This window comes from Sebastes umbrosus, chromosome 14 (genome assembly GCF_015220745.1).
Source record: "Sebastes umbrosus isolate fSebUmb1 chromosome 14, fSebUmb1.pri, whole genome shotgun sequence".
In the NCBI taxonomy this organism is placed as follows: Eukaryota; Metazoa; Chordata; class Actinopteri; order Perciformes; family Sebastidae; genus Sebastes; species Sebastes umbrosus.
The window spans coordinates 31,125,624-31,153,566 of NC_051282.1; the positions used below are offsets into that span (position 1 = coordinate 31,125,624).

General features: G+C 43.5%; 1 protein-coding gene across 15 annotated transcripts in view; it reads left to right on the forward strand.

The window, feature by feature from the left end:
• The window catches only part of cacna1aa (calcium channel, voltage-dependent, P/Q type, alpha 1A subunit, a), a 132,159-nt gene that overhangs the window by 100,627 nt on the left and 3,589 nt on the right, over nt 1-27,943 (forward strand). For 8 of the 15 annotated variants that reach the window (XM_037792928.1, XM_037792922.1, XM_037792926.1 and 5 more), the window contains 9 exons: nt 579-675; nt 8,941-9,055; nt 9,531-9,638; nt 11,378-11,481; nt 13,643-13,758; nt 15,153-15,285; nt 19,437-19,550; nt 23,330-23,368; nt 26,925-27,138. In XM_037792928.1, coding sequence (XP_037648856.1) covers nt 579-675; nt 8,941-9,055; nt 9,531-9,638; nt 11,378-11,481; nt 13,643-13,758; nt 15,153-15,285; nt 19,437-19,550; nt 23,330-23,368; nt 26,925-27,138 — 1,040 coding nt within the window. The remainder of the gene's footprint in view (nt 1-578; nt 676-8,940; nt 9,056-9,530; nt 9,639-11,377; nt 11,482-13,642; nt 13,759-15,152; nt 15,286-19,436; nt 19,551-23,329; nt 23,369-26,924; nt 27,139-27,943) is intronic. The other 7 variants (XM_037792930.1, XM_037792916.1, XM_037792929.1 and 4 more) reach the window with 5 other exon arrangements.

Sequence of the window (27,943 nt, forward strand, 5' to 3'; positions counted from 1 at the left end):
AATTATCGCGATACTATGCTGTATCAATATTATCCCCCCCCACCCCTCATGGTTTGTATGCCTCAGAAATCAATAGACATTTTTAGAAATGTATAAAAACAAACTAACTTTATGCTATTTCCAACCCCACCTTACTGACTATGAACGTATGGACACCGCTGCACAGGAACCAGAAGACAGGGAGAGCTTGCACGCTGACATTAAACACATATTTAAGAGGGAGGGGATCTGCTACACCACAAGCAGCTATTAAGCATTTAGCTGTTAACCAAGCACATGCTTTCCTACTCCTTAATTACATTGTGCACACATCCAGTCAAGGGTTTGACTGGAGAGAGGAAGGAAAGGGAGGACCAGTAAGAATAAAGTAGTGTATCGTTAGCGTAGAGGTGCATTCAGGTGCAGATGTGAGTCTGATATTTACAGTAAACATGTTGTAAAGTATTTTCAGATACTGTGTTCTTGTCAATCTTGTGCTCTTCCTCCCAAATGTTCTCTCTTCTTCTTTCTTTCTGAATGTGTGTCTGTTGTTTTCCCCCCTGTGTGCGTTTCTTAACTCCCCTGTATTCTTCTTGCAGCGGGCGCATTCATTATAAGGACATGTACAGTTTATTACGAGTTATCGACCCGCCTCTCGGCTTAGGCAAGAAATGCCCCCATAGGGTGGCCTGCAAGGTTTGACTTCCATTCAAACAAAATCTCTCTTCAACCACACCTGCTAGCCACAGCATCCAGGAATGGAGTGAATGCCGCTTTATTTATTTTTTATTTGATTTATTTTCTTTTTCATTTCAATTTTTTTACAACTTCTTTTCCACCACTTGCATTCTGAACTGCTGAGAGAATGTGCGGGACAATGCAGACACCCAGAGAAAAGCATGTGGAATGCAAAAACAAATCCACATTAAGAAGTTTTACCACATTGTAAAAGATCTTTATTTTTTTATTATTATTATTCTTTTGGGAAAATATTCTTTTCTTTTTTGCTTGGAGCCATGGCTATAATGTAGCAAGCTACGGTTGCTCACTGTAGTGTTGCATTGTTCTTGGTTTTTTGGGGGTTGGGGGAAAGACAGAAACTGCATTGACACCCCTTCCTCCTCCTCCTCCTCCTCTTCCTCCTCCTCCTCCTCCTCTCTCCTCATCCGAGCAATCACACACACTTACTGTATATATAGGGCCTTTGTCCTGCTTACTCGGAATTGTGTGACATACTACAAGCAGGGTCTGAAATTAGCATCCTAATTGTTGGCAGCGGCGGGTAAAATCAGTCAGGACATCCGCCACTAGACAGTTCCAGTTCTCGTTGGTTCCTAGTTGTCTGATTCCTTGGCATCTCATGCCTCCGTGACTATCGATTCCTCTTATTGATGCTTTCCAACAGTTACGCATTCACAGAGAGGAACTGTTTACCACTATGGATGACAACAGCTAAGTACAGTACAGTACAGTACCCGCTGAAAAATAGGGCTCCCTCAGAAGCCACGGTGTAATTTCAAACTTCAAAATGTACCATGTATATAATGTTTTTTATGTAAAATATATCGAACATTGAATGACATCAGATCTAAAATGTTATTCCTTCATTTAGCGCAGTGGCAGGAAGTGAAAACAGTCCATTTCAGACCCTGACTACAAGAGAACATTTACTTCTCAAATTGCGATCCTTCCCTCTGTCATTGACTCCCTCTCTTTCTTGACGTGACAAACTCTCAGAGAGTCCTGAGAAGCCACAGTCTCTCCAATTAGCCCAATAACCTTGTCTCTCTGTTCTTTTGTTCTTTTACTTTGTTTTGGTCCCCCCTTCTCTCTCTCTCTCTCTCTCGCTCTCTCTCAATCTCTTCTCTCTTTCCAAATCCATCCTCAATCTCTCTCTCACTGCATCTTTTTTCTCCCCTCTCTTCTCTATCTCCATGTCTCCCCTTCTTTTTTGTGCTCTTGTTAACGGGGGTGATGGCACTGGCTGATGATGATGATGATGATGATGATGATGCAGTGGCAGGATCAGTTGCAGGGAAATGTATGACATGCTGAGGCACATGTGTCCTCCACTGGGCCTCGGGAAGAGGTGTCCAGCACGGGTGGCCTACAAGGTCAGAAAGGTCCCCCATCTTCACCCGAGTCTCCGATGGGTGTCGCGGTTTTTGGTGTCCAGGAAGTGTGGGGGGGGGGGGGTGGGGGCAGGGATTTCAAGCGCTCAACGTGGTGTAAACTTTAGTGTCGTTGTTTCTTTAGTTCTGTTTCTGTTTCTTTTCGTGGTAAAGTGGGGGTGGCGGGCTGGTCGGTGTTGTGGCGTTGTGTGGTGGTGTGGGATTGGCGGGTGGAAGGTAGCAAGACAATAGAGAGCCTAAGTCCCGCCCCTTCCGGTGGACCGCCATGGGATCTTATTTCGGAAAAAAATATGAACAATAGTCAACGGAGAGAGAGATAAATATTTAGTTGATCCCGTTTGAATTGCGCCACGAATCACACATAGAAAATATTTATCTCTCTCCGCTGACTATTGTTCATTGACCATAAGTCCCGTGGTGGTCCACCGGAAGGTGCGGGACTTCGGCTCTCTATTAGGGTGAAGGGGTTAGGCGGGGGGGTGTATCCACAGGAGGGGACGAAAAGAGGGACCTTCTCAGCTCGTTTGCACCGTGCACAAGCTCACTTACACAAACATGCAAAAGTCATGCACATTATAATCAATAGTGTTATTCTTCAAGTAAAGCGATGGTGCATTCTTAGAAGTATTAGAGCCTCGAGGAACCTTTTTGGGGTTCCTCACCGTTGCCACGGTGGAGGAACCTTTTCAATTAAAAAAATGTTCCTCGAGGAACCCCTGCAGGAGAGGTTACTCAAGGAAAACCCCTCAGAAAAGTTCTTCAATTAATCGCTTTATTGGTGGTCGACGGTTCGGTGGAACTAACTTTAAGCCAGATACAGTGATGTAACGGTTGCCGAGTAACTCGGGTTGCTCTAACGTTTGGGTTGCAACGAATGCACAAACTCTTAACTCGCCAACACTGGACTTACCTTTTCGGACTTAGAGCAGGTCCAACGTTGTGTCTTCTGTCACAAGCTGCAAAGCACACTGTCTCTCTTGAATTGCTACTTCAGGCTGCGTCTGACAGTAGGAATTTGTAATATCGATTTGCATGGTAAAGAAACAAAAGTAGTTAACTAGCCAGTTTTGTTGTTAAAACATACCGTCAGATTATATACTGTTTGTCTAAAGCCGGCCATACACTGTATGATTGGCCCGTATTTTGAGTCGCACAACTCGTTTCGAGTCCTACGACTCATTTTGAGTCCTACTGAATTTCAGTTTCATCGGACGTCATTTGCCATCCTCCCGACCGGTCGATGAATTTCTGCAGACAGGATGGCATAGATGATGAAGGCAGCACGTTTCTGCCTTGTTAGCTTCGTGACCCGTATAGACCTCTGCTAACAAACAAGCTTTACCTGCCTCGGAGCTTTCAAACCAAACTTTATTGACAACGGTCAGCAGCCAGAACGGTCTGCAGGAGCCGACGGGAGGTGTTTTACAGTGTGATCACTCAGGTTGTGAGCTTTGGCTTTACATCGCAAACAATCTACTCGTACAGTAGGAGCAGGAAGTACACAACAAACATTTCTAAAATCGTACAGGGTATGCCCAGCTTTATATTCTGTTTGGTTTCAACAGAATAAAGGTTTTCTGTAGCCTCATGGTTTCATTTTGGAAAAAAAGGGTTCCTCCAGGAACCCCACTAACAAGCAAGGTTCCTTGAATATCCCCAGAGTTCCTTGAGGCTCTCCTAACTCTAAGAGTGTAGTGAGCGTTATAACCATTAAAGGTTCATTAATCAACACACATGTAGACACACACAGAAACATGCGTGTGCAGCAGGGCTTGGAAGGTCCGCTAGACTTAATGTCCTCCGACTCGTTCTGTCCTGTGGATGGGTCAGACACACACACACACATGCACACAAACAAACACACACACACAGTATCCGGTCATATCCACCTACACATAGATGTTATCTGTAATGGTAGAGAGAGCAGAAGGGGCTTGTCTTCAGTGATGTGTTTTCCTCAGAGAGCCTTTGGTTGCCATACAGAAGCAGTTCTTTTTTCTGTCACCCTTCATGTAGCAGCTCCAAGCCCCCCCCCCCAAGCAGCCTTTTTGTTCTATCTGCAAGTCCAATCTTCTCTTTGTCCTTTGGTTCTTTCGTCAATGCAGTTCTATTCTGTTTCCAGCCCCCTCCTCCTCCTCCTCCTCTCATCTCTGCATATTGCACCCCTCCCCCACACATGTACACTCCCCTCACCTGCCCTCTGCATGGCCGATAACCACCACTACGCACAGACCCCTGTCTGTCATATAATCAGCACAGACACAATGAATAACAGCAAATTGACCACCTGTAACCTCTCTTGTGATGACAGTCTCATGAAACATCATTGGCAGATCACTGTGAGCCTCAGGGGGCAGCCGGCCAAACAGCCTGTAGGCGCAGGAGATCACTCCCATCGCTAACCATCGCTTTATCCACCTCCCTTCTACAGCACACCTGGGGCAAATAGTACTGACATGTTATACTCTTACTCTACCATAGAAATCTATACGTAGACGGCGCATTGACTCCTGGATCGTAGGTCAACGTGGGCGCCATATTGGACCTGGCAAGGCCTGTAACCCTCTACTAATGAACGGGGGAGCTACCGTTTTTCTAGATAAGAATCAATAAAATAAAAATCAATAAAAAAATGTAAAAGTGCAATTTATAGTTTCAAGGAAGGTAAACCAAACTTGTTTTCTTCGGCTACTTTGTATTTACAGTCTACGGTTATTGTCCTATAAAGGATCTGTGATGTCCTCTTCAGGTTGTTACCTGTGTGGACTCAAACGTATTATTTGACCCAGGTTTTGCACCTCTAGCTGTCTCTTTACTCATATTTTTATTTTCAATCCCAACCTTACATCTCTTTCTCTCATCATCCTTTTGGTTTTACCTAGAGATGCACCGATCCAACTTTTTAGTGCCAATACCGATAGTGATACCTGGGCTTTGGGTATCGGACGATTCGGAGTACCGATCCGATACCAGTGTTTGATTAATCAGCTGTATGCCTCACTGTGTGGACGTGACTGGAATCATTCTTTTATGTGCAGGGAAACATCAGGCCTGACTTAAACATTGCTTTCTTAACTTTGTAAAACAGAATGTAACAAATAAATACACGTTTTTATTGTTTTTATACAAATTTATTTTTTATTTTTTATTAAAGTAATAAATCGTACAACAGCAAATTTGTAAAACATCTTCAAAATTAACAGAAGTTTTATTTATTATGAAAATAATAAATCATTCACGAGCAACTTGGTAAAAAATCTTCAAATTTAACAGAATTTTAATTTATTATGAAAATAATAAATCGTATACCAGCAACTTCGTAAAAAAATCTTAAAAATTGACAGAATTGTTATTTGTTATTAAAATAATAAATCGTACACCAGCAACTTGGTAAAAAATCTTCAAAGTTAACATAATTTTTATTTATTATTAAAGTAATAAATCGTACACCAGCAAATTTGTAAAAAATCTTCAAAGTTAACATAATTTTTATTTATTATGAAAATAATAAATCGTACACCAGCAACTTGGTAAAAAATCTTCAAAGTTAACATAATTTTTATTTATTATTAAAGTAATAAATCGTACAACAGCAACCTGGTAAAAAATATTCAAAATGAACAGGAATTACAGTTCAGGTACAAACATTTTTAATGTAGCAAAAAATTGGTCAAACTTTAAAAGGGAATTGAAATTCCAGTATATAATGTATACAGTATATGAAAATAGAATAGAATTTAATAGATCGGATCCATGGTAACCGATACCCGATGCAGCTATTTGAGTCAGTATCAGTCCGATATCCGATCCGGTATCGGTATCGGTATCGGTATCGGTATCGGTATCGGTATCGGTGCATCCCTAGTTTTACCCTCAAACATTTCTTAAAGCCTCCTCCCTGAACTAAAAGGCAGACCCTCTACCCCCCTGCCCAACAACCTAACATGCTTCTACATGCATGGTTTTGGCTTCCCTAACATATTAATCTGCCCCGTGATAATTACCACAGAAGGTCGTCATCTCTGTGTTTACCTCCCGTACCACTTTCCCTAAGCACCCTGCCAATGAGAGAAATCCAAACCTCACTTTTGACCTCCCAACCAGCCCACAGAACAATGACCCGTCTAGCTCCGCTGCTTTTAACCTTCGACCTCCTCTGTCCTGAAGAGAGACAGCAGAGCCTTCAGGCAGGACCGCTTTCTCACAGACACCGCCAACCGAGTGTGGTGATGTTCCTTTCTTTTGTTTCTTTGGCTATTTTTGGTCACAGTTTCTCTCTACACGCTCCAGCTCATAACCTATTAACCTATTGATTTCTATTTCTCTATCATCTCTTTCCCTGAAGCTTTCCCTTTCCACTCTTATTATATCTATTTTCTGGCAGAAGAAATATTTCTTTTCACCTCCTATCTCCTACATATACCTCGATTATGTTCGCCTTAAACAATCATTTTGCATCTTAGCACCAAAACACTTCCATGGTGGCCATTTCTTCTTTCTTTTTTCCACACAATGCTGCTCTCTCTCACCTATTAACCCTCCAAGTCTGTGCCCATTTTCCACACATTAGACATCAGATAATTAGAGCCAGTCGCTCTATTATTCCAGCCTAGCTCCATCGTCTATAAATGATTCCCTTCAATAACAGCCACGTTAAAACAACTCATTTTAATGTCGCCAACAGAGGATGCTTTCTGTGTACGGCTGCGCAGCTGCTTGTCCTGAGAGGCATTATTGCGTGTGCATCGCATGCTGCATGAGGGTGGGATGTGCAAGAAGGGTTTTGGGGGTGGAATAGAGATTAAAAAAAAGTGTTGATGAATGGATTAAAGGAGATGCATTTAATAAGGATGTGGGGGGGGATGCATGACACGCTGCATGTTTGGGTTGTCGCCGTCTTCTGTCACCAAACACACACACACTGTCATCTGTGAGTTGTGTCTCTGTATCGTCCGTTTCAATTATAAAACCAACAAGACCTCTAAAGGATCAAACCAATAAACGAAAAGCAAAGTGTTCCCCTTCCTTAGATTGGTCCCTTGGTAGTTTTTGGTTTATTGGTTTATCATCTGGTCTCTGTTGTTTTTCACTGTGAACCTCCAAACCCTCCAAAGAAGGGAGCTCTGCATAATGATAGTAGCTGCTGCTCAGCCTGTCCTCCTGTTTCCTCAAGGATGGCTCGCCAGTTTAGCCAACCTGTGAGATCAACAAACTTGCAGATGACATTATGAAATAAATTAATATACAAGTCAAGGGACGAATCTGAAAAAAAAAAAAATGTCTTCATTTAATACCTTTGCACTCACAGGTTCTCTCATAGGGCAAATATGTGAATCCCTACAATTTGTTGTCACTAGGGCTGGGCGGTAAACCGGCTTCATCACCGTCATCGGTGTCACGTTCGGCCACGACATGGATGTTACAAAACACTCATTAGCGTGATAAACACCCACACGACGGAGATAAACACCCACACAGGATGTCTGTGGTTACGTACAGGCTACCGCCGTTCCGTTTCGTTGAGGAACCTTTTACTTTTCATTTCAGTGCCCATATTAACCATTTAGAGCAGCCACACAGACCGGGTGAGCGGCGCGATCGTTTTCTCCGTCTATTCTGGCTGAGAACTGCGCGCATCCCTCAGAAAAAATTAGGCGACACGAGGCGAATCTCTAGTTGAGCCGCGCTGCTCATGGTGCATGTGTCTTCTGTACAGTACCGGTCCAACAGCGCTGGACTCTATACGCTGGATATTTTTAAACTCTTTCTTCATGTGGGTTAAGATGTGAAAGGTTCTGTCAGCTTTCTGTTTCTTCAGAGATGTAAATTCAGTTAGATGTGATGTCATTCTCAGTTTGGCTGTGGTGAAAAGAGATGAAAAAACTTTGAAATAATAAAACAACAGTCGGCTAAATATGTGAAATAACAAAACATTTTTTTTTACAAATATTCTATAGTGCTGAGATCCAGGTTGCTCGACAGTCAGCTACAGTTCACTCACAACTGAAAACAACAGCACGACATGATGTTATTATTATACCCCCGCGACAATGTAGTCGGGAGTATTTAGCGGTGTGCGTGTCCGTCCTTCCGTCCGTCCTTCCGTCCGTTCGCGTGTCACACTTTCGTTTCCGGAGCAAAACTCTGAAACTATTGAACTTAGGAACTTCAAATTCGGTATGATTGTTGACGGCGTGATCTAGTTGTGCCTTTTGAGGGTTAGAAGTCCAGGGTGCCCAATAGTTAATTAGTTAATGCCCATGAATTCCATTAGTTCCAAAAGGGTGAAACCTTTGGCCCTACTTTAGTAAGGGTCAAGCAGTAAGCGGGAGTATGTGAGCCATGCTCACTTTCACATTATGGTGCAGGCTACTCCTCCCAAAACACATGTAGGCCTATAACTCGTTTTCAATTTGGAGCCAATAAACACATCTGTTTTTAAAAGACATTTTTTTCTTTCATAAGATATGTCTCCTTACATTGCCAATAGAAAGAAGGGAGTAGCCCTTTTCATTTTGTAATACCGTCAGCGCAAAGACCAAAAGAAATACCGTGATATAGATTTGTGGTCATATCGCCCAGTCCTAGTTGCCCTAGTCGTCACCGCAGCACTGAATATCAAATAATTTGACCCTGTAGTCTGAGCCGTTTGTTACAGGCAGACAGACGGAGTCGGAGCCGGCTACAGATACGATGCACAGCTCCTTCAAACCTCCTCCCTTCTCCCCGCTCCCCCCGCCACCGACTCCCTCTTGTCACCTGGAGGTTCCACATAACATGCCACCCCATTTCCTCACCGCTCTCACCCTGATTGGCTCTCACCCAACAGAGACTGCTCCGCATGGACCTGCCCGTGGCCGACGACAACACGGTCCACTTCAACTCCACCCTCATGGCGTTGATCCGCACGGCGCTGGACATCAAGATCGCCAAGGGTACGGAAGGTTTGGAATCCCCCTCTTTACCTCCTTTGCCCAATTTTCACCGTGCTTTCTTCTCCTCTTTTTCTCATTTCCCCCCGTAGTGCAGTGCTGTCTGCTATTTCTGTGCTGAACCCAGAAACCTTCAGCTCTTCCTGACGCTTCTCCTACTGTAGCTTAAGTACAGCGTGATTCCTCTGGCGGTAGACGTGTAGCATGTTGTGTGTGTGTGAAGCTGAGATCCTGTGGAATCAAAGTTCTGACACTTAGAAACTGAATCACCTGTGTACATTTCTCAGTGCAGTTATGATTTGATCATATCATAACCTTACTAATACAAATCTTCTGTTTGTTTGTCTTTGTTTTCACGTCTGTGTGTCCTCTCTTACACCTTCTATCTTCTATCAATCTGAATGGGCTTGTGTGTGTGTAAACTGTTTGAATTTGTGCATGTCCACGTATATCTGTATGCATGCGCGTGCTTGTTGAATGTGCCTAGGTGGCGTCGACAAGCACCAGATGGACGCAGAGCTGAGGAAAGAGATGATGGCGATCTGGCCCAACCTCTCCCAGAAGACTCTGGATTTGCTGGTGACGCCGCACAAGTGTAAGTTGCAGAGTGTTGCGCGGGCGCAGCGACGTGGCTGGCTCGGACGCCGCAGCCACCACTGTGCCGCCCAGTGCTCCGACGTTGTTTTTCTCTTCTTCACGCCACCTTGAGGACCGCTTCTCTCAGCCAGTCTCTCTCTCTCACTGCTGCACCCTCTGATACAGCCGGCACATCCACACACACACACACACACACACACACACACACCACAGATCTATGAAGAACATGAAGAACTTCACTCTTTCAGCTACAGAAACCACACTCACCAGTATAGACCCACTACCAGTCTGAGGCCCTGTTCACACCTGGTATTAACATCTCAGTGATCGGATCACAAGTGGACAGCTCTAAGCACAGGTATGAACGCACTCAAGATGCATTGAGATCGGATCTCTCGGACCACATTCAGAGGTGGTCTGGGCCACATATGACCTCATTCTTTTAGCAGTGAATGTGTCCTGGGCCGCGTCAAGGACCGTGAGGACAGTCCGACCAGGTCGACAGTCGCACCGGGAGCAGGGAGCCCCGTCACGGTGTGCGGCGAGGTCCGGGCGGGGAGCGCTGTAAAGCTCCTTGGTCCGTGTTTCAAGACGGGTCGGGTGGGTTGCAGACATCGCCGCAGACCCCTGGTGCTTTTTACATGAGAGGGCGCAGCGAGCACTCTGTCCACGGCCCCGGGAAGCACCTCCGGCCCCGAGCCTTTCCATGCCGACCTAGAGCCGGTCGCGGTGCACCACCTCGTATGCGGGACTCCCCAGCCTGCCGTGTGTCGCTCACACCCTCCAGCTGGCTGTTAACGAGGGTCTTTTGGCACAGAGATGTACTCGTATCGGTACTCAGTGTCGGTACTCGGTACCCAAATGTAAGTACTTGTACTCGGCTTAAAAAGGTGGTATTGGTGCATCCCTAACGGACATGCATGTAATATGACGTCACAGCGCCCGCTGTATCAGCCGTGTGTTTACTACATGTTTATTTGTATATAGAGCGGGGAGGTGAGATCGGATCCCGAGTGGTCACTCACGTGGAGACGCATTCTAATGCCAGGTGTGAACAGACGTACTTAGAGCTGTCCACTTGTGTTGGGATCACTCAGGATGTTAATACCAGGTGTGAACAGAGCCTCAGTCCCCCCACCCCCCAACACTCCTCCACCTCTCTGTGCCGGAGATCAGAGGGTGCCTCACTATAGATCAACTCTCTATAGACGTCTTTTCACTCCAGCGGCGGTCAGCTGCGTGCACTAGGCTGGCTGTGCTCGATAGAACACATACTGTATATATTTTTAGTGTTATTACACAGAGAACAAATGCACAGGTGCTAACGCACTTAGCTGCATGATACAGCAGTTGCTTTAGTTTGTTTAATGCATGACATCTGCTATCAAAATGTATTGTGTATTTAGCATTAAAATTTCCTCATTAACAGTCTAAATATCACAGGTTTTATCTTTGATTTATTTCTTTTTTTTGGGGATAAATTTGTGTTGCGATCACATGATTGCAGATTCCCGGAGCGACTGTTTGAGATGTTACGATATTTTACCTGTGACAGATATATAGTGCTAAACTAAAGTAAAAAAAACAATCTGTCTGTGAAAAGACTATGTGCTCAGTGTTGTGTGTGATATGTTTCTCTGTTTTGTGTGCATGCCTCACCCCCTTTCTACCATTCCTCGCGCTCAGGGTCCCATACCAAAAGGTCTAATCTTGCAGGGTAACTTGTCATTCTCTCAGCAGCCACAGACCTGACAGTGGGGAAAATCTACGCCGCCATGATGATCATGGAGTACTACCGGCAGAGCAAGATCAAGCGCTCGCAGGCTCTTCGTGATGAGCAGGTACTGCTGTCTCGAGGAGAACGGCGCTCTACTCTTCCTCTCTACCTGCATCCGACCACTTTAAAGTGAAAAGGCAGACTGACGCACTGAAATCAAAGGCTGCAGGGCTGTAGTACCCATTCACATGAGCCTGGGCTGTGACAACGGGAGGAGGCTTTTATTCAGTCACCTAAAAGGGTCAGCCGGGGGGAGGGGATGAACATATCATTTTAGCAATCTAATGCAATCTCCTATATGCTTATATTCCTTCTCTAACAGCCAAAACAGTGCTGCCATCTGCTGGGCAAAGTGTGTTACTTCTTAGTTTTAACATTGGCAGAAAAAACACTTCATTTTACAGGTCTGCAAATTTCATGGTAATTAGGTGATAATTAGCAAGTAACCTATTTCAAATTTCTTTGGAATTACTGCCAAATTATGCCAATATTTACCTAAAAATGATCGAACATTACTTTATTATAAACATTATTTAATAATTATATTCAGCTATTTCCCCAATAGCTGGGAATTTATTTAATACATTTCCAGGAAAAGTATACAAAGTTAATTGATGCTTTATTTCCATGTTTGCTGATAAACAGATTATAATAAATGTCTTAAAACCTCCCTGATTCATGACATTACCGACCAGGTTACATTAGTGTAGGTCAGGGGTCAGGGGTCAGCAACCTTTACTATCAAAAGAGCAAAAATAAAATCTGTCTGGAGCCGCAAAACATTTGATCATTGTGATGAAGGTAACACAGTTTATAGTCTAAGTATATAGGATATCAGTCTAATGCAGTGAGGGACAAAGAGACAATGTACTACGGAGTATTAGGGCCACATTGAGGGAAAAAACATCTGAGATTTACAGAATGAAGTCGCAATATTACGAGAATAAAGTCATAACAATGGTGAGATTTGTGCCTGATCAGAAGTGTCTTCTACTAGTTTTCCACCTCCGTTGAAGAGCAGCGCTCAGCCGTTTCTCAAGCCTAAGGGCCCTATTTTAACCATTATATGCTATTTTAGCATAATTATTAAATAATGTTTACAATAAAGTCATTTTGGATACATGTTGAGGTAAATATTGAAGGTAATTTGGCAGTAATTCCAAAGAAATTTCAAATAGGTTACTAGCTAATTGCCATGAGATTTGCGGACCTGTTAAATGAAGCGTTACTGATGATTTTATACCGAGGTGTTGCAGTTATTTAGCAGTTTATATGTCTGAGACTGTTTGTGTGTTTAAGCAGGCTGAAGTGTTGTCACAGCCCCTAAAGGTGCCCCGTGCCTGAGCATCATGGGAGTCCGTTTGCTGAGCTCGATCTCTCCCGTGTCGACTGCTTGTAATGACACCGTACCTCCTCGCTCCTCCCCGTCACCCATGCTTGTAAACCTCGGACTGCTCGATCTGCATTATGATATTGCTGCACCCCCCTAACCCTTCAGGTCAATGACAGACCCAGAATATCAAAATCACAACATTGGAAATGTTGCACTGGAGTTGTATTGCATGTGTAACGGGTTGATGACCACTCTGAAGCTGTGAAAGGTGGTTATTAGGGTTGAAACGTCTTAAGTAGATGAATGACAATGAATGTAGCATTGTCCCATCATGCATTTCACCTGCTATATGTTCCCCTCCACAGGAATGTTGCAGTGTTTATCTGCCACGATGTCCTCCACCCCTCCTCTGAACGAGGCCCCTCTATTATGATTTATCCACTTCTACTGTTGAGAACGTCTTATCTTTTTCTAAATGTATTTTCTGATATCAACATTTAGAGTATTTCGATCCCTCATCAGATGACAACTGATCATCAGATGAATCCCCAGAATGACCCTGAGCTCCAGACACTTCCTCACTGGACCTTATAAAGCACTCTGATGGTTAGAGGACCTGGACCTGGACGCCTCAAAGGGTTACCAGGTCCCAGAATGCACTCTGAGTCCACCCATCTCTTTCTCCTGCTAGCTGCTGGGCATCAGTTGCTCAAGAGTCCCCCCCCTCACATTTATTCCTCCATTACCTCTTTTGCCTGGCCTCGCTTCAGCCGACAGCCCCCTCAACCCGTCCCCTCTCTCGACATGTTCCCTGCTCTGCCCCCCTTCTCCCTCCATTTCCCTGTCAGTCTGCCTGATAGCTGGCGACGGCCATGTTGTATATCTCACACAGAATCGAACGCCATTACTGTTTCAGCGCGTGGAGCCACCGTCCCCCACCCAGGATGGGGGTCCGGGACTTAACAACGCCCTCCCTCCACCTGAGACAACGGAGACTGTCAACAGCCTGTGAGTTTGGATGTTGGTTTGTTGTGGTTTACAGGCGGGGCTTGTTGAAAGGAGACCAGTTAAAGGGAAACGTTGATAGTTTTCAACGCTGTGTTTTTTGTGTCTAATTGACTAAACAATTTTCTCAATTTGGTCCAGTATTGAGGGAGAACGCTGTAGACGGCAGCTCCTCACGGACTGCAGTGTAATCCCTCCCATTGGGGCAAGCTGGCACCGTCATTCACGTCCACTAAAAGTGCTTATTTTTGCCACGACAGGCTCTGATTGTTACTGTTATAAGAGTCCTACTCCTACTGTACGAGTAGATCGTTTGCGATCGTTAGCTGACGACCTGAGTGATCACACTGTACACGTAAAATAGAAGAAAAAAAACTGAGAGCATTTGACGGAGCGGACGCTACTGCATGAACGAGGCCCCGCCTCCAACGCCGTATCCAGTTCTCTTTATACATCCATGAGTCTGTACGGGTCACAATGCTAACAAGGCAGAGATGTGCTGCCTTGATCATCTGTGCCATCCTGTCTGCTGAAACGTCTAAAACAAAAGAGGCAGCGGCGTGACGTTATATGGACTCGCTGTGGCGAGGAAGACCTGGCTACGTTTTACTAGCTATATCTATTGTAGCCTACATTGATATCTTGATAGCTTCGCTCTGATTACTGTAAAAAGAGGAGAGAAAAGGCGCTGACGTTGGGGAATCGGCTGCTCTGCTTCAACTGTGCGAGAGTCAGAAATTCCTCCGACCAGAGGAGTTAAAATGAGATGTCCGACTCTAAAATGAGTCGTGCGGCTCAAACTTCATACCAGAAACGGGCTTAAATCGTACAGTGTATTCCAAGCTTTAGTGTTATCTCAAAGATTTTCAATGTCATGGCTGAATATTTCAATGATTTCGATAATGTGGATGAGGTCTTTGAATTCGAGCCAGAGTATACGGATATTCAGATTTCACAACGAGACTTCTCCTCCAGCGAGACTTGGACACAATAACAAACAGAACGGATCGAGAGAAAGATAAGAAAGACATTTAATTTCTCTGTCGGGTCCTTTCCATAATGTTATCAGACACTTATAATAACAATCTGAGTCTGTCAGTGGCAAAAACAAGAGCTTTTAGTGGACGTAACGTTACATTGACGCTGCTCATTTGCCATCGCAGCTGGTTTCGCGACCAGTTTCAGAAATGATTGTCCCCGTTAGTCACTTAAACTCAAAAACACGGTTGAGAAATACAGAAGTTACCCTTTAAAGAAGATGTGTCTGTGTATTTGTGTTTGTGTGTGTGTGTGTGTGTGTGTTTGTGTTTGTGTGTTTGTGTGCGCGTGTGTGTGTGTGTGTTTGTGTTTGTGTGTTTGTGTGCGTGTGTGTGTGTGTGTGTGTGTGTGTGTTATAGACCGGTGGAGGGGGGGGTCCCGGAGAGCCAATCATGGGTGACGGCTCGTGCTCAGGAGATGTCCCAGAAGGTCGGCAGCTGGAGCCCTGAGGGACACCCTGTGGACGGCCTGGGAAACATGAGCAACTCTCAGGTAGAAAGCTCACACACACACACACACACACACACACACACACACACACCCAGGAACACACATCTAACAGCACACACACACACACACACACACACACTACACAAATAAAATACATCTTTGTCGCACACCGAGTTTGTGTGGACAAACACTCGAACACTCGAGCCATCCAACATCTGTTTTTACTTCCATGTCATTGCTACCAAATGAACTCCCAAAGAAACATTGAGGACACTTAAATGGTAAAATGATCTTCCATCTCCATTGAAAGCAGTGTCTGTCCCCTCTATTCATAACATAGACTGTATATAAAGATGGACGACATGACGGTGAAGACAAAACATCTGGATCGCCCCCTGGTGGCCGGCTGCAGTATCGCTCATAAACCCCGTCCCCCCCTCCATGTTAGCGGATGAGACATGGGCCAAAGCCAAAGTACACGTCAAATAAATGTCATTCTAGGAAGCTCTTATCATGCTGATGCATGCTCATTTAAGTTTGGTTTAATTAGTTATCTGATGCTATAAAAAGGGAGTTAGATGTAAAGATTGACAGCTGCTCTGAGTGAAGTAGTCACGCAGACAGAGGCTCGGGAGGTGATGCAACTTTAACTTTCCATAACTGTCACGGGTCTGTGTAATAGAACATGTGTCAATTGGATCATAAATGTAGTTCTACAGATATTATGGTTAGTTGTTGTGTCTTTCTAGCCAAACAGCTACTGTGGTGCTAGCAGTACTCTGGCTCCAAATAACATCACAATAGGGCTGCCTCAATCAAATTAGCGCAGGCGGGACGATGTTCTCCAGTCTACACTATTTGTTATATTGGTTGAAATGGTCTTTACACCCCGACAGCAATCCATTACTGATGAGCTCTGAAAAAGGAGCGTTAAAGAGCCGTCGTCTGTAGCTGCTGTAATCCTGTAAAAACGTCTACCAATCATTGCCTCGCGGTCCGCTTGGAAAGAACCAATCAGACGCCTCCCTGCCTCCTTGCTCGTCGTACTCTACCCTTGGCGTGCACCAGCCTGAACTCAAAGCGCGTCGCCGCCACACGTTTTCCTGGAGAATGGAAGAGAAAACTCAGCGTATCAAAAATATATTTATAAATAAATCAATCTAAAATCTATTTTATATTTCCTAAACTAACAGACAGCCACCAGCCGGTGATGGAGATGTTTTGACTTCACTTTTTGGGGAGCCGTCGTGCCGCTGCACGCGAACCCTGAAGTGGCAGCCTTTGAGAAACCTTCCTGCTGTTCAGCGTAGAAGAGTAATATATTGTATATTACTCGTCTTGCACATAATGCACTGAATTCAACTGAAGAAGAAACCATATTTTAAGTCTTATTTTGATGCAAAGATTTGTACATTAGCAGGAATGTAGCACAACTTGGAAGTGAAAGCACAAAGCAGTGCTCTGTTTCAAATCAATGAATAATCGTGATGAATAATCGTGCCATAATCGTGCAGCCCTCCGTCAAAATGTCAGGATGGCAGCTCCAGTATCCGGGATAGTTTGGCTTCACTTTTGTACAGTAGAAGGAATCGGAGGAGACGCGTCATCCATCTATATATATACAGTCTATGATTGGTAGCCCCCCCCCCCACCATGTGTGTGTTACATGAATTAGACGAAGACATCAGGACATCAGGTTTGTGTTCCCCTTCATTATAACTGAGGTTAAAGTAGAAATACAGTTTCATGTTCTTATCGTTCCAGTCCAATCAATATGAACTTCTGCTTATGGTTGAGGATCCGAAGCCGCCTCAGAGCTCCTATACTGTCCCACCTTTACTGCCTTTATTGTTTCTACTCAGCAGGTCATTCTCATGTCTCCGATCTGGGCTTTTCAGTTAGCATCGACATGACGTTAAATCTTTCTTTGATTAGCTCCATCTCTCAAACCTGTCTCTTCTTCACACAATGTTTTTTATCTCGCTGAATTTTTTCCTTCACCGTACGTTTTCCACATTTCATTATCTCGAGTCTATCTTGCCTCTGTTTTCTCAGAGTGGTTCATGTCTTCTGTCCCTCCCCCGCCCCCCCCATGCTGTTAAACCTCTCTGCTTGTAGACCTCCTGGAGGGGTCGGCCCCTGTAACACACTTCTCCATATCGGTCAACAGAGGTCTGGAGAAGTTTAATCCCAGGAGTTGGATAGAAGAGAGTGGCTTCATTCAAACCAGTTTGAATGATCACCTACAGTCAGAATCATTAAACACCAACAGGAGATGTTAGACCACAAAATGCCTTTATAGGAAAAAACAAAACGCTTAACGAGATGAGTCAGTGAGCAGCGAGCACATGCTGCCAGTGGTTTAGCATTTTTCATAATTTACAGTTTATTAATTAGTTCTATTTAATGACTGAATAAATGAAATAGCTGACACTCCATCTCAGCTAATGATTTAAACTTAAACAACAACAACAAAAAGAGCCACAGCAGAGGGCTGGACTACAAAGCAGGATTTAGGGTCATCGAGGTAACTTCAAGGTTTAACCCTTCAGTGGTTTTCAGTCCTACGACGGTGGATCACTTCTCACTGGGGTAGATCGTCATGGTGAACACCTGACCTGCTCTGGAGCTCCGTTATGTTCCAGATAAGAGATCAACTCGTATGAAAGCACCGCCAACTGACCAATCAGAGCTCGCTGAGCAGATCATATGATAATATTACACACATATGAAGAAGTTACAGTCATAATCCAGACTGAAAACAACACAGTTTAAACTGACAGATGCAGGAAGGGCAGCTGGCTGGATGCTGTGGGTGTTTACTGCTTTGAATTATGTTTTTATATTTATTTTTTTACTTGCTCTCAAGTCCGTTTCACACCACCGGAGTCGGGGACGCAGCTGAAAGAAGGCTGAAATAGTCACACACGCCACAACATAATCAATATCATAATGTAAACTACTGTAATCTATTCATTCATACTATTTTTAAAGCTAGTTATATAACACTGCTCCATCTAGATGACTATATCTGACTTTTGAGTGTTCCGTTAAATTAATAAATCTGTTAATTTACGCATTCACACATCGGCAATTTCTTCTTTTGCCAGCTGTCCTTCCTGTGTTTGGCAGCTTCAGCTGTGTTAAATCAACACTTCTTGCTTCCGTATCAAAATAAAAGCTATCAAGCAGGTTTTTTTCTGTAGACAGAATTCCTTCATTTGTTAACACGAGGCTTTTATTCTGAAATATTTGCAGGACAGTGTTGTAGAACATGCAGTGACTTGCACGGCTCCATGAATGAATAAAGTACAGGGTTTTTAATTGTAACTTAATAAATCTTTAGGCCGTTCTTCTTAATAAATTGCTTTTGCCAGCTGTCCTTCCTGCGTTTGGCAGCTTCAACTATGTTACATTTATTCTGGATTATGTGTTTAACTTCTTCCTATTTGTTTAATATTATAGTTTGCTCTTCCTTTGTAAAAATGTGCCGCTCACTTGTCCTGTTAACCCCGCCCCTTCTCATGTGAATAGCCAGACTGAGAAACCCTGGGTTGATTACCACCGTCGTAGGTTGGATCTCTTGGTTGTTAGGGTTAGTTAAACCAGATAATGAGAAGATACCATGTTGAACTTGTTTCGTAGTACAGGCTTCTGCTGCCAGATTGAGCTCCACTTTATCGCGGTTATACTCCAAACTAAATTGGCATATTTGCACGCGGGAATATTTGCATGGTGAGACAACTGCAACGTGTGCAAACCAGCCAACCGAAGTTGTCCTAATTTTTACGCTAAACCTTCCGTACTGTCTACAATGCATCAGCGCCTGCACGATGGCCAACGCCGTCATATACGGGTTCTCTGCTGCGACTCACAAGCTTCTCCATCTGGCGTCGACACCATCAGACAAAGTATTTAGCTTGACGCTCCATTTCTGACAGCAGCCTTTGCAAACGGTTTTATTTGGAGTATACTCACGATCTTAAGATTCATTCATCGCACAATTTAAAACTAAAACAACAATGAGTCCCTCCTCGCACTCACACACTTCTGACCTCTCTGAGACCCTCAATTCTCTGCTTTCTTTGGATAACAAACTCTCCCACCTACCCTCCCTCCCCCCATAACCCCTACTCCCTGTCAGTTTTCACGGCAGCGTCACACCATCTCCTGCTCTCCTGCTCTGTTTTCAGACGGTAGAGATGAGAGAGATGGAGCAGGATGGTTACTCGGATACCGAGCACTTTCCACCAATGGAAGGCCACGGCAGGGCCGCTTCCATGCCCCGCCTCCCAGGCGACAACCAAGTGAGCAGCATTCTCACCTTTCCACTCTCTTTCTATTTCCCCCCATCGTCTCTGTTCCTCATCTCCTTTTTGTTTTTGAAAAGATCATTTCCTCAAAAGGTCTGACTTAAAGATTTACTGCTGTGGTTACTCGAATCCATGTTGGAGACGGTTTGCAGGGCCGGCGTAAGGCATAGGCCATATAGGCGGCCGCCTAGGGACAGTGGTTCTCAAACTTTTTACACCACATACCACCTCAGAATTTGACTCTCCAAGTACCACCATTATGACCAGATGACATTATATGAGCCGTACAGGACTGACTGTTTTTGGGTCGTAATGTTTCCATTAACAAAACTTAACAAAACAGAGAATCCCCCAGCATGCACTGCAGGTCCAAAGAGCCCTATTTTTTCAGGGGATGGTAGCTTACTGTACACAGTACTCTACTGTACTTTGTTATTGTCATCTATAGTTTGCATAAAAACACACAATTCAAATGCTTATGATTATTTGAATATTTGCTTTGATTGAAAAAATCTTGGCCAGCTGCTTAGAGCTAGTGTCAGGACGTTAAACAGGTTATAATTCTCTCTCTAATATCTATTTTATATTGATGTTTATAACTTAATTTTATGATAACGTTTGAACACATCATGATAATGTTGTAATTTACCTTCACTGAACAGTAATTTTTCCTGAGCCAACTTTGAACGCCTCATAATAACAACTCAATGGCACCTCCGTTAACGTTAGTAGCTCCGTTATTTAACCAAGCGGGACTGTGCTGCCCACCGACTGCTAACAGCTAACGTTACTAACTCTCCTCCTGCTGATTTCAACACAGATTTGTTGTTCACAGTGTCGCTTTATCAGGGAACAATAGGGTGTGTCCTCTCAGGTTTAGTAGCGCCACACTGTTGAGCGCTTTTTTTTTTCTTCATCGTGTCTCCGGTCCCAAACAAAACTGAAACATGATGCAGCGTGCGTCTGCGTCATTGTGCAGCGTAAAGTGGGAAAGCATCAATACAGAGGAATCGATAGTCAGAGATTCCTCAGCGCACCACTAGAGAGAGCACGCGTACCACCAGTGGTACTGGGTTCTGGGGGGTTGCACCCTAACCCTAGTGCGGCGCCGCCTGGAGGAGGCTCCAAATCTAAATTTCGCTGAGGGCACCAAAAGGACTAGAGCCAGCCCTGAAGGTTTAGCACAGGGTCAAAAGGGATTCCTCCTTTTTGTAGTTACATTTTTAAGCCAGCAGTAATGTGACTGTCGTTAAACAAGACGTGCTATCATGACAATATTTCTGGCTAAAACATGGAAATGTGTTTTGCTGAAATGTTGACCTCCAACAACTTGAATTCAAGAGGACCACAGCAAAGGCAAAGTGAGACCTTCTGCTCCTTTTCTCTTCTACTTCCTGTTGTCGTCTTCTCTCTCTTCCTCTCATCCTTCCACCTTGCATGGATGGTTTTTAACCCGTGGATGTCCCGTTTCCATCCAACACACTCATCCATTTTATATTGTTTCATACCCACGGTGAGTGCTCTGGTTGTCACATGCACACAACATACTTTAAATACACACATACTGGACATACAGTTTACACACTTCTCTGCCCGCTGTTATCTCCTCGATTTACCTTAACTAAACTGTCTCTTCCTTCCTATCAAAGGTTTTGCCTGTGCTGAACTCTTTTTGTATTTTGGGGGCTTTTTTTTTTTTTCAACCAGGACTGGAACCAGCATGATATTGCGTGCTACAGACGTGTGTGTGTGTGTGTGTGTGTGTGTGTGTGTGTGTATGTGTGTGTGTGTGTGTGTGTGTGTGCATATGGGTGTTGTGTACAGTATATGTGGGTGTTCTGCAGTTCTTTCCGTGTTCTCTGTGCTCCTTAAACTCACACTGTTTCTATCACTCTGTCAACCCGGTCTCACTCCCAACTCGTCAAATACCGCCGATTGGTCAGCGCCCCTCGGCATCGGAAACCGACGCACGGCGACGCCCTTTAGCGTCAGTACGTGAAGAGCCGAGCTTTCAACTAACGCCCAGTCTGGCCCGACTGGGCACGTCAGTCAGCAGCGTGGCTGGATAAATATCATTTATATTAGACAGAAAGGGGTTAAGAAGTGTGTGCTCGTTTGTAATTAATAATAATAATGAAGTTTCTGCATTTTCCACTCCAGAATAAAAGCCTTGTGTTAACAAATGAAGGAATTGGAAAGGAAAAAAATGCTAGAGGGCTTTTATTTTGAAACGGAAGCAGGAACTCTTCAGTTAAATCTTTTTTTTCATGTGACATATTCTACATATATAGACATTGCAATTGTAGTAATGTTGCTGGTATGATGTCAATATACTGTCAAAGATAATTTTCACTATCTGTTTTTGCTGTGAACCGAACCCTGCACGGCACACGGAAAAAATAGGCAAGACCTCGAATCTCTATAGAAGACACTTCCAACCAGGAGACCGATGTTCGTGTCCCGTGTGAAACCAAAAGTTAACGTTGACTTATTTTGTCATGTCAGTCGCCCTGTGAGTCGCTAGTCAGTGAATTTTCCCAACCCTAACTAAAGCCGGGTATACACTGTATGATTTCAGCCCGTTTCTGACCCAGATTTTGAGACGCACGACTTATTTTAGAGTCGTACCGAATTTCAGCTTCGTAAGCCGTCGTTTGCCGTGCAGCGTACAGGGGGGGGCCGAGGACTGATTAACTCCTCCCGACAGGCCGTCGTCCATCCACAGACTCTTAAAACATTTTAATTACTTTTATTATGGCATACTATACTTACATTTTTATTTTTTATTTTTTATGAAATACTATACTGTGTTATTTTTATGACATTTTATTTTTATGGCATACTATGACATTTTTTATTACTTTTTTATGATAATAAATTATGACATTTTAATGACATATAATATAAATATTTTTATGGCAAACAATACATGACATTTTTATGACGTACAATATTCTTTTTCATGGCATACTATAATATGATTTTTTTATGATGTACATGTGCACAACTTACTTTCTAGTTGCAGTTACATGCACTACATACTACTGAGGAACACAGTATACGGTAAACACTGCATACTGCGTTTCTCAGTCGTATGAAACGGTTAAAGTGGTTGTGTTGCCTAAACCTAAACTTCCTGTGAAGTTTATTTTGAAAAGGACGTGACAAGCGGTATATTGACACGCCGTTCCTGACACGTCCAAAAGCAAGTCAATGGGAGAGGTGTACCTTGTGCGTTTCGGTCTCCGACGCCGAGGGGCGCTGACCGAGCGGCGGCGTTTGACGAGTTGGGAGAGAGAATGTTTTGTCTGCCGTTTGAGTCCAATGTGTGTGTGTGTGTGTGCATATCCATTTGTGCGTGTATTTCTGCTGATTATCGTCATTGCTGTTGTGATCGTGGTTGGTGCCGTCGATTGAGCATTTTCATGGTGATCTTGTCTCTATAACCCTGTTTTGGCTCCAACCCCCCCCCCCCAGTCTCTGTGGTAAGTGTCTCACTGCTGCTTCGGTGTCTAATCGGACTCTCTTTCTCTGTCCCTCCTTCTCTTTCTCTCTCCTCTCTCCACTGTGGCGCCCCATCTCTTTTTGGGTTGAACCTCCACCTAACACTCTTTTTGTTTTTTACTCCCCTTTTTTCTCTTTCATTGTATAATCAATCCATCCCCCCCTTTTTACCTTTCTCTTCCTGCCTTCTTGGTTCCGTGCTCCATGTGTGACCACCACACCTTTGGTGTATTTGTGGCTCTGTGTGTGTCTTCTCTGTGCTCATACAGCAGCGGAGGAAAGGGAGACAACGTGGCAGTAACCTCAGTGTATGTACCCTGTCTTCCCTGTCTCGTCTTTCTCTTCTCTCTCTCTCTCTCTCTCTCCTTTCACTCTCACACCCTTCTTCTTTTTTTTCCTCATCTTGTCTCCATGTTGTCTCTTTATCACGGCAAGGGGGTTTTCTTTCTTTCAAATTTATTAGGAAAACCTTGTTTGTTTTTGGCATGACCAAATCTGATGCCAGCATCCTTAGCTACGTCTCTCGTGCACCTAACGGAGCGGGTTTGCACGTCTCCTGGCTGTATTCTAAACCTCATACTATACTAGTAGTATGCAAACAAAAGCAAAGTCTACAGTATGCCAAAAATACCCGGATGTCGTGCGTGTAGATTTTGAATATTGACAGCTTTACGATATCAGATGGCGAATCGAACATTTGCTCCGACGTTTTCAGAGTTTAGAAGCTCCACAAACTGCCGTGACAGCTAGTTATAGCGCCTGCCGGGGTCGCTACCTCTCCAGCCAGCCGGGCGGTCACGCTCACAGACCGCTATGAGCTGGAGCTCTCTAGAGACCGGTCTTTTATTTCCTTGTTGACGAATAGTTTTGTTTAAATATCACAACACAAATGTCCATTATTAAATTTAACATGAACCTGTGTTTATCTGCCTTTTTGGAGTTGAAAAGCTCCACAATCGCCGGCGGGCGTAGCTCGCCAGTCAGTATCTTATAAAGTAAACAAACGATAATATTGCTATAGTGGTACAAGTTAGTTTTTGTCCAGTTCTTTAAGAGCTGGAACGCAGTATGCATTATATACTGTATACTGTATACTGTATACTGCGTTCCTCAGTAGTATGTAGTTGGTTTTGAATACAGCCTTCATCAACAGTCACGCCACATTGTCTCGTAGCCTCTGCGTCTCTGTCTCTCTCTCTCTCTCTCTCAGCTGCTGCTAGTGGTGCTTTGTTGTTCTCATGCCCGTTTGTGCTCGTCTATAACGATGTTGTCGATGTTTCCCCATCTGTGTCCCGAGTCTCCATTCACACCTGCATGCAAGAAAATGCGTTTAAAAGAGGGAGTGTATTTATTAATGTGTGTGAGTGAGTAATGATGAGACAGGAAGGATTATGTGCGTGTGAATGGATATGTTGTTGGGATTCTCAGTGCTACTCCTTTGAGGCCACCTCTCAGTTGATTTGTGTAATAATACACAATAACTGTGAAAACTGGCTGCCGAAAAGGGATGTAGCTCTGAAGTAGCCTGCGTAAGGTTGACATGCCGCGGTGGCACCATAGGCTCTGTCCTGCTGTCCCGCCCTCAGAGCATCGTGGTGTAGAGGACTCAGGACAACCCCTATGTGACCTGCATGGCTGGAGGAAAGCACGCTGAAGCCGAGCAGAGATAGAGGGCGTTTTGTGCAGCCTGGAATGTGTCATGTTCGGGGGATTAATGGGTGGTGAGGGTGGAGCAGGTCATACTGACATTTCTATCTCCTTTTGCAAAAGCAAGTTATAGAAGCATGGAAGGCATGGCCGTTTGCCATCATCTCTCTCTTGTTATTCTTTTTTTATATACTGTATATATATATATTCTGTATCAGGGGTCGGCAATTTCTGTAGTTTCAGTCCTGAGACAGTTTGGTGGTTAACCCATAGACATATATACACAGACGCCGCATTGGACGCTTCAGCCCGTTGCAGCGATACGTCAACGTGGGCGCCATATTGGACCAGGCAAGACTGGCCTGTAACCCTATACAAGTGAACGGAGGATAAAACACACTGTAACATCTACATTTCTCAACCGGTTTCAACGAGTTGTTATTATATTGAAGAGTTTATGATCTACGTGGAGTAGAAAAATAAAGTTTAGTCTCCAGTTACTTAGAATCTGGATATTTAAACTATAATCGCTGCTAGATGCTCAGGAGGCGAGTGTGTACCGTCGGCTGACATGAACTGAATTACTAACGTAGATAGAAAATAATTCATTTATCATTAGGAATTAAAGTTAAAACTAACGTTTGTCAAGTACGACTTTGGCTTATTTTCCTTGTTTAAGGTTAATACTCTTCTAGAAATCCCTGTATAAAATAATGTAATATAACATAATATAAAACAATTTAATATAACATCATAATATAATATAATATAAAACAATATAATATAACATAATAATATAATATAATATAATATAAAACAATATAATATTATATAACATAATAATATAACATAATATAAAACAATATAATATAACATAATAATATAATATAATATAATAATATAATATAATATAACATAATATAAAACAATATAACATAATAATATAATATAATGAAATGTCTTCCTCCATTTTAGCGATCATGCTTTCAGTCTATAGGCTACCGCTAACACTAATACTGCAATCACTATCATGTACTTATTAATAAGATAAATACATAAATAAATAATGGTAAAAATAAATATAAGTATAATAATATTAGTTATAATGGTGATAATACAGCAATTATAAAAACAAAATAATCTCAGTCATTAATAACCAAGACTAGCCATCAGTTTTATTATTTGCTTACTAATAAAAGCAATCACAATAACAGGCAAATAATAGTACATCAATAAATAATGGTAACAATAAATATTAGTATACTAATATTAGTTATGATCTGAATTTATTGAAATAATGGTGATAACAGCAATTAGAAAAAACAAAATAATCTAATAGCGTCATTAATAACCAAGACATGCCATCAGTTTTATTGTTTACAATATTACACACACATGGTTTTTAATACGTATCGTACAATTAATGTTTTAAACATATCATGTTGGATAGGAACATCAATAAGCTCAAATTAACTTATATCGATTAGCTAACAATAAGGAACGTTAGCTCTTATCTGATGTTACAAACGTTTTGTAAAGACGTAACGTTAACTTGAACAGTTGATAATGTGGAAAATGCTTAAAGGAAAATGTGATATGATAGCACTAGCTTTTAATAATGACCTAATAATTGATTGAATCCACCATATCAAAGGACAGACTGCTGATCCATGAACAGGAAGCAGTGACGTTAACGTATTTAACAGTTTGACGTTACTCCTCGTAGATCAGAAACGTTTGAATATAAAACGACTTGTTGAAATGGGTTGAGAAATGTAGACGTTATAGTGCTTATATCCAGAGAAATGGCAGCTCCTCCGTTCACTAGTAGAGGGTTACGGGCCGGTCTTGCCTGGTCCAATATGGCGCCCATGTTGACGTACGATCCAGGAGTCAATGCGGTGCAATTGTGACGGACTAAATTTGGCTCATGGGCTGCTCTTTGCCGACCCCTGCCCTATAATCCGTATGCAGTGTTGAAGTAGCATGATTGGACCAAATCTTACTAATGTGGGAGTGTGTGATTTGGGAGGAGGTGTGGGAGGAAGGCTGGTGGGTTTCCATAGAGTTCAAGAAACAGACGCCATTCACACACATACATATACACACATGCACAGTGTCTCTTAACCACGTAGCTCGCAGACAATCAAAGGAAACACCTCTCCCTCTCTCTCTCTCCCTCCTTTCCTCGGTGGCCTCTCTCTCTCTCTCTCTCAGACCATCAACGACAGCAGTCCCATGAAGCGCTCGGCCTCGTCGCTGGGCCACAGCAGGTCCGGGCGGGGCCACCGAGACAAAGGAGGGGCGGACGACTACAACATGGAGCGAGTACCCGAGGAGGGGAGGACTCCCAGACACGGACACCGGCGAAAAGACCGGAGTCACCGGGCGTCCGAGAGGTCCCTCTGTCGCTACACAGAGGCTGACACAGGTGGGAGAGAGACACATAAACAACCACAAACAGTAACATGATGATGTTTAACAGATGCTGTATTAACCCTCTGAGACCAGTCTTTGTTAGGGGGTTCAGGGGGTGGTTAGGGGGAGATAGCAGGTCAACAGTAGATGTCACATAGAAGTGGTGTACATCATCTGAATGCTCTAGGTCTCTAGTTTGATCCATCCATCCTCTGAATGCTCTAGGTCTCTAGTTTGATCCATCCATCCTCTGAATGCTCTAGGTCTCTAGTTTGATCCATCCATCCTCTGAATGCTCTAGGTCTCTAGTTTGATCCATCCATCCTCTGAATGCTCTAGGTCTCTAGTTTGATCCATCCATCCTCTGAATGCTCTAGGTCTCTAGTTTGATCCATCCATCCTCTGAATGGTCTAGGTCTCTAGTTTGTGGCTGTAGAGTTTCATGAGGCTGTGATTATCCTAGAGGTCACCACAGGTCATTTTATACAGTGATGTCAATGAAACGTCTCCTATGGGGACTAACATCATCACACATGAATACAGTCAGTGCATGTGATTATTATAAAGTGGGTATGTCTGTAAAGGGGAGACCTGTTTTCATTCACATATCTTGAGGTCAGAGGTCAAGGGACCCCTTTGAAAATGGCCCTGCCGGTTTTCCCTTGCTGAAATTTAGACCAACTTCGGATCATTTCTTCCTTCCTGACATGGTAGCATGACCTGGTGGTACCAATGGATTCTGTAGGTTTTCTAGTATCATCTGATATCTGTGTCTTCACTCTAACCCTAACAGTGAACCTACTAGAGCCTCTGAAAGA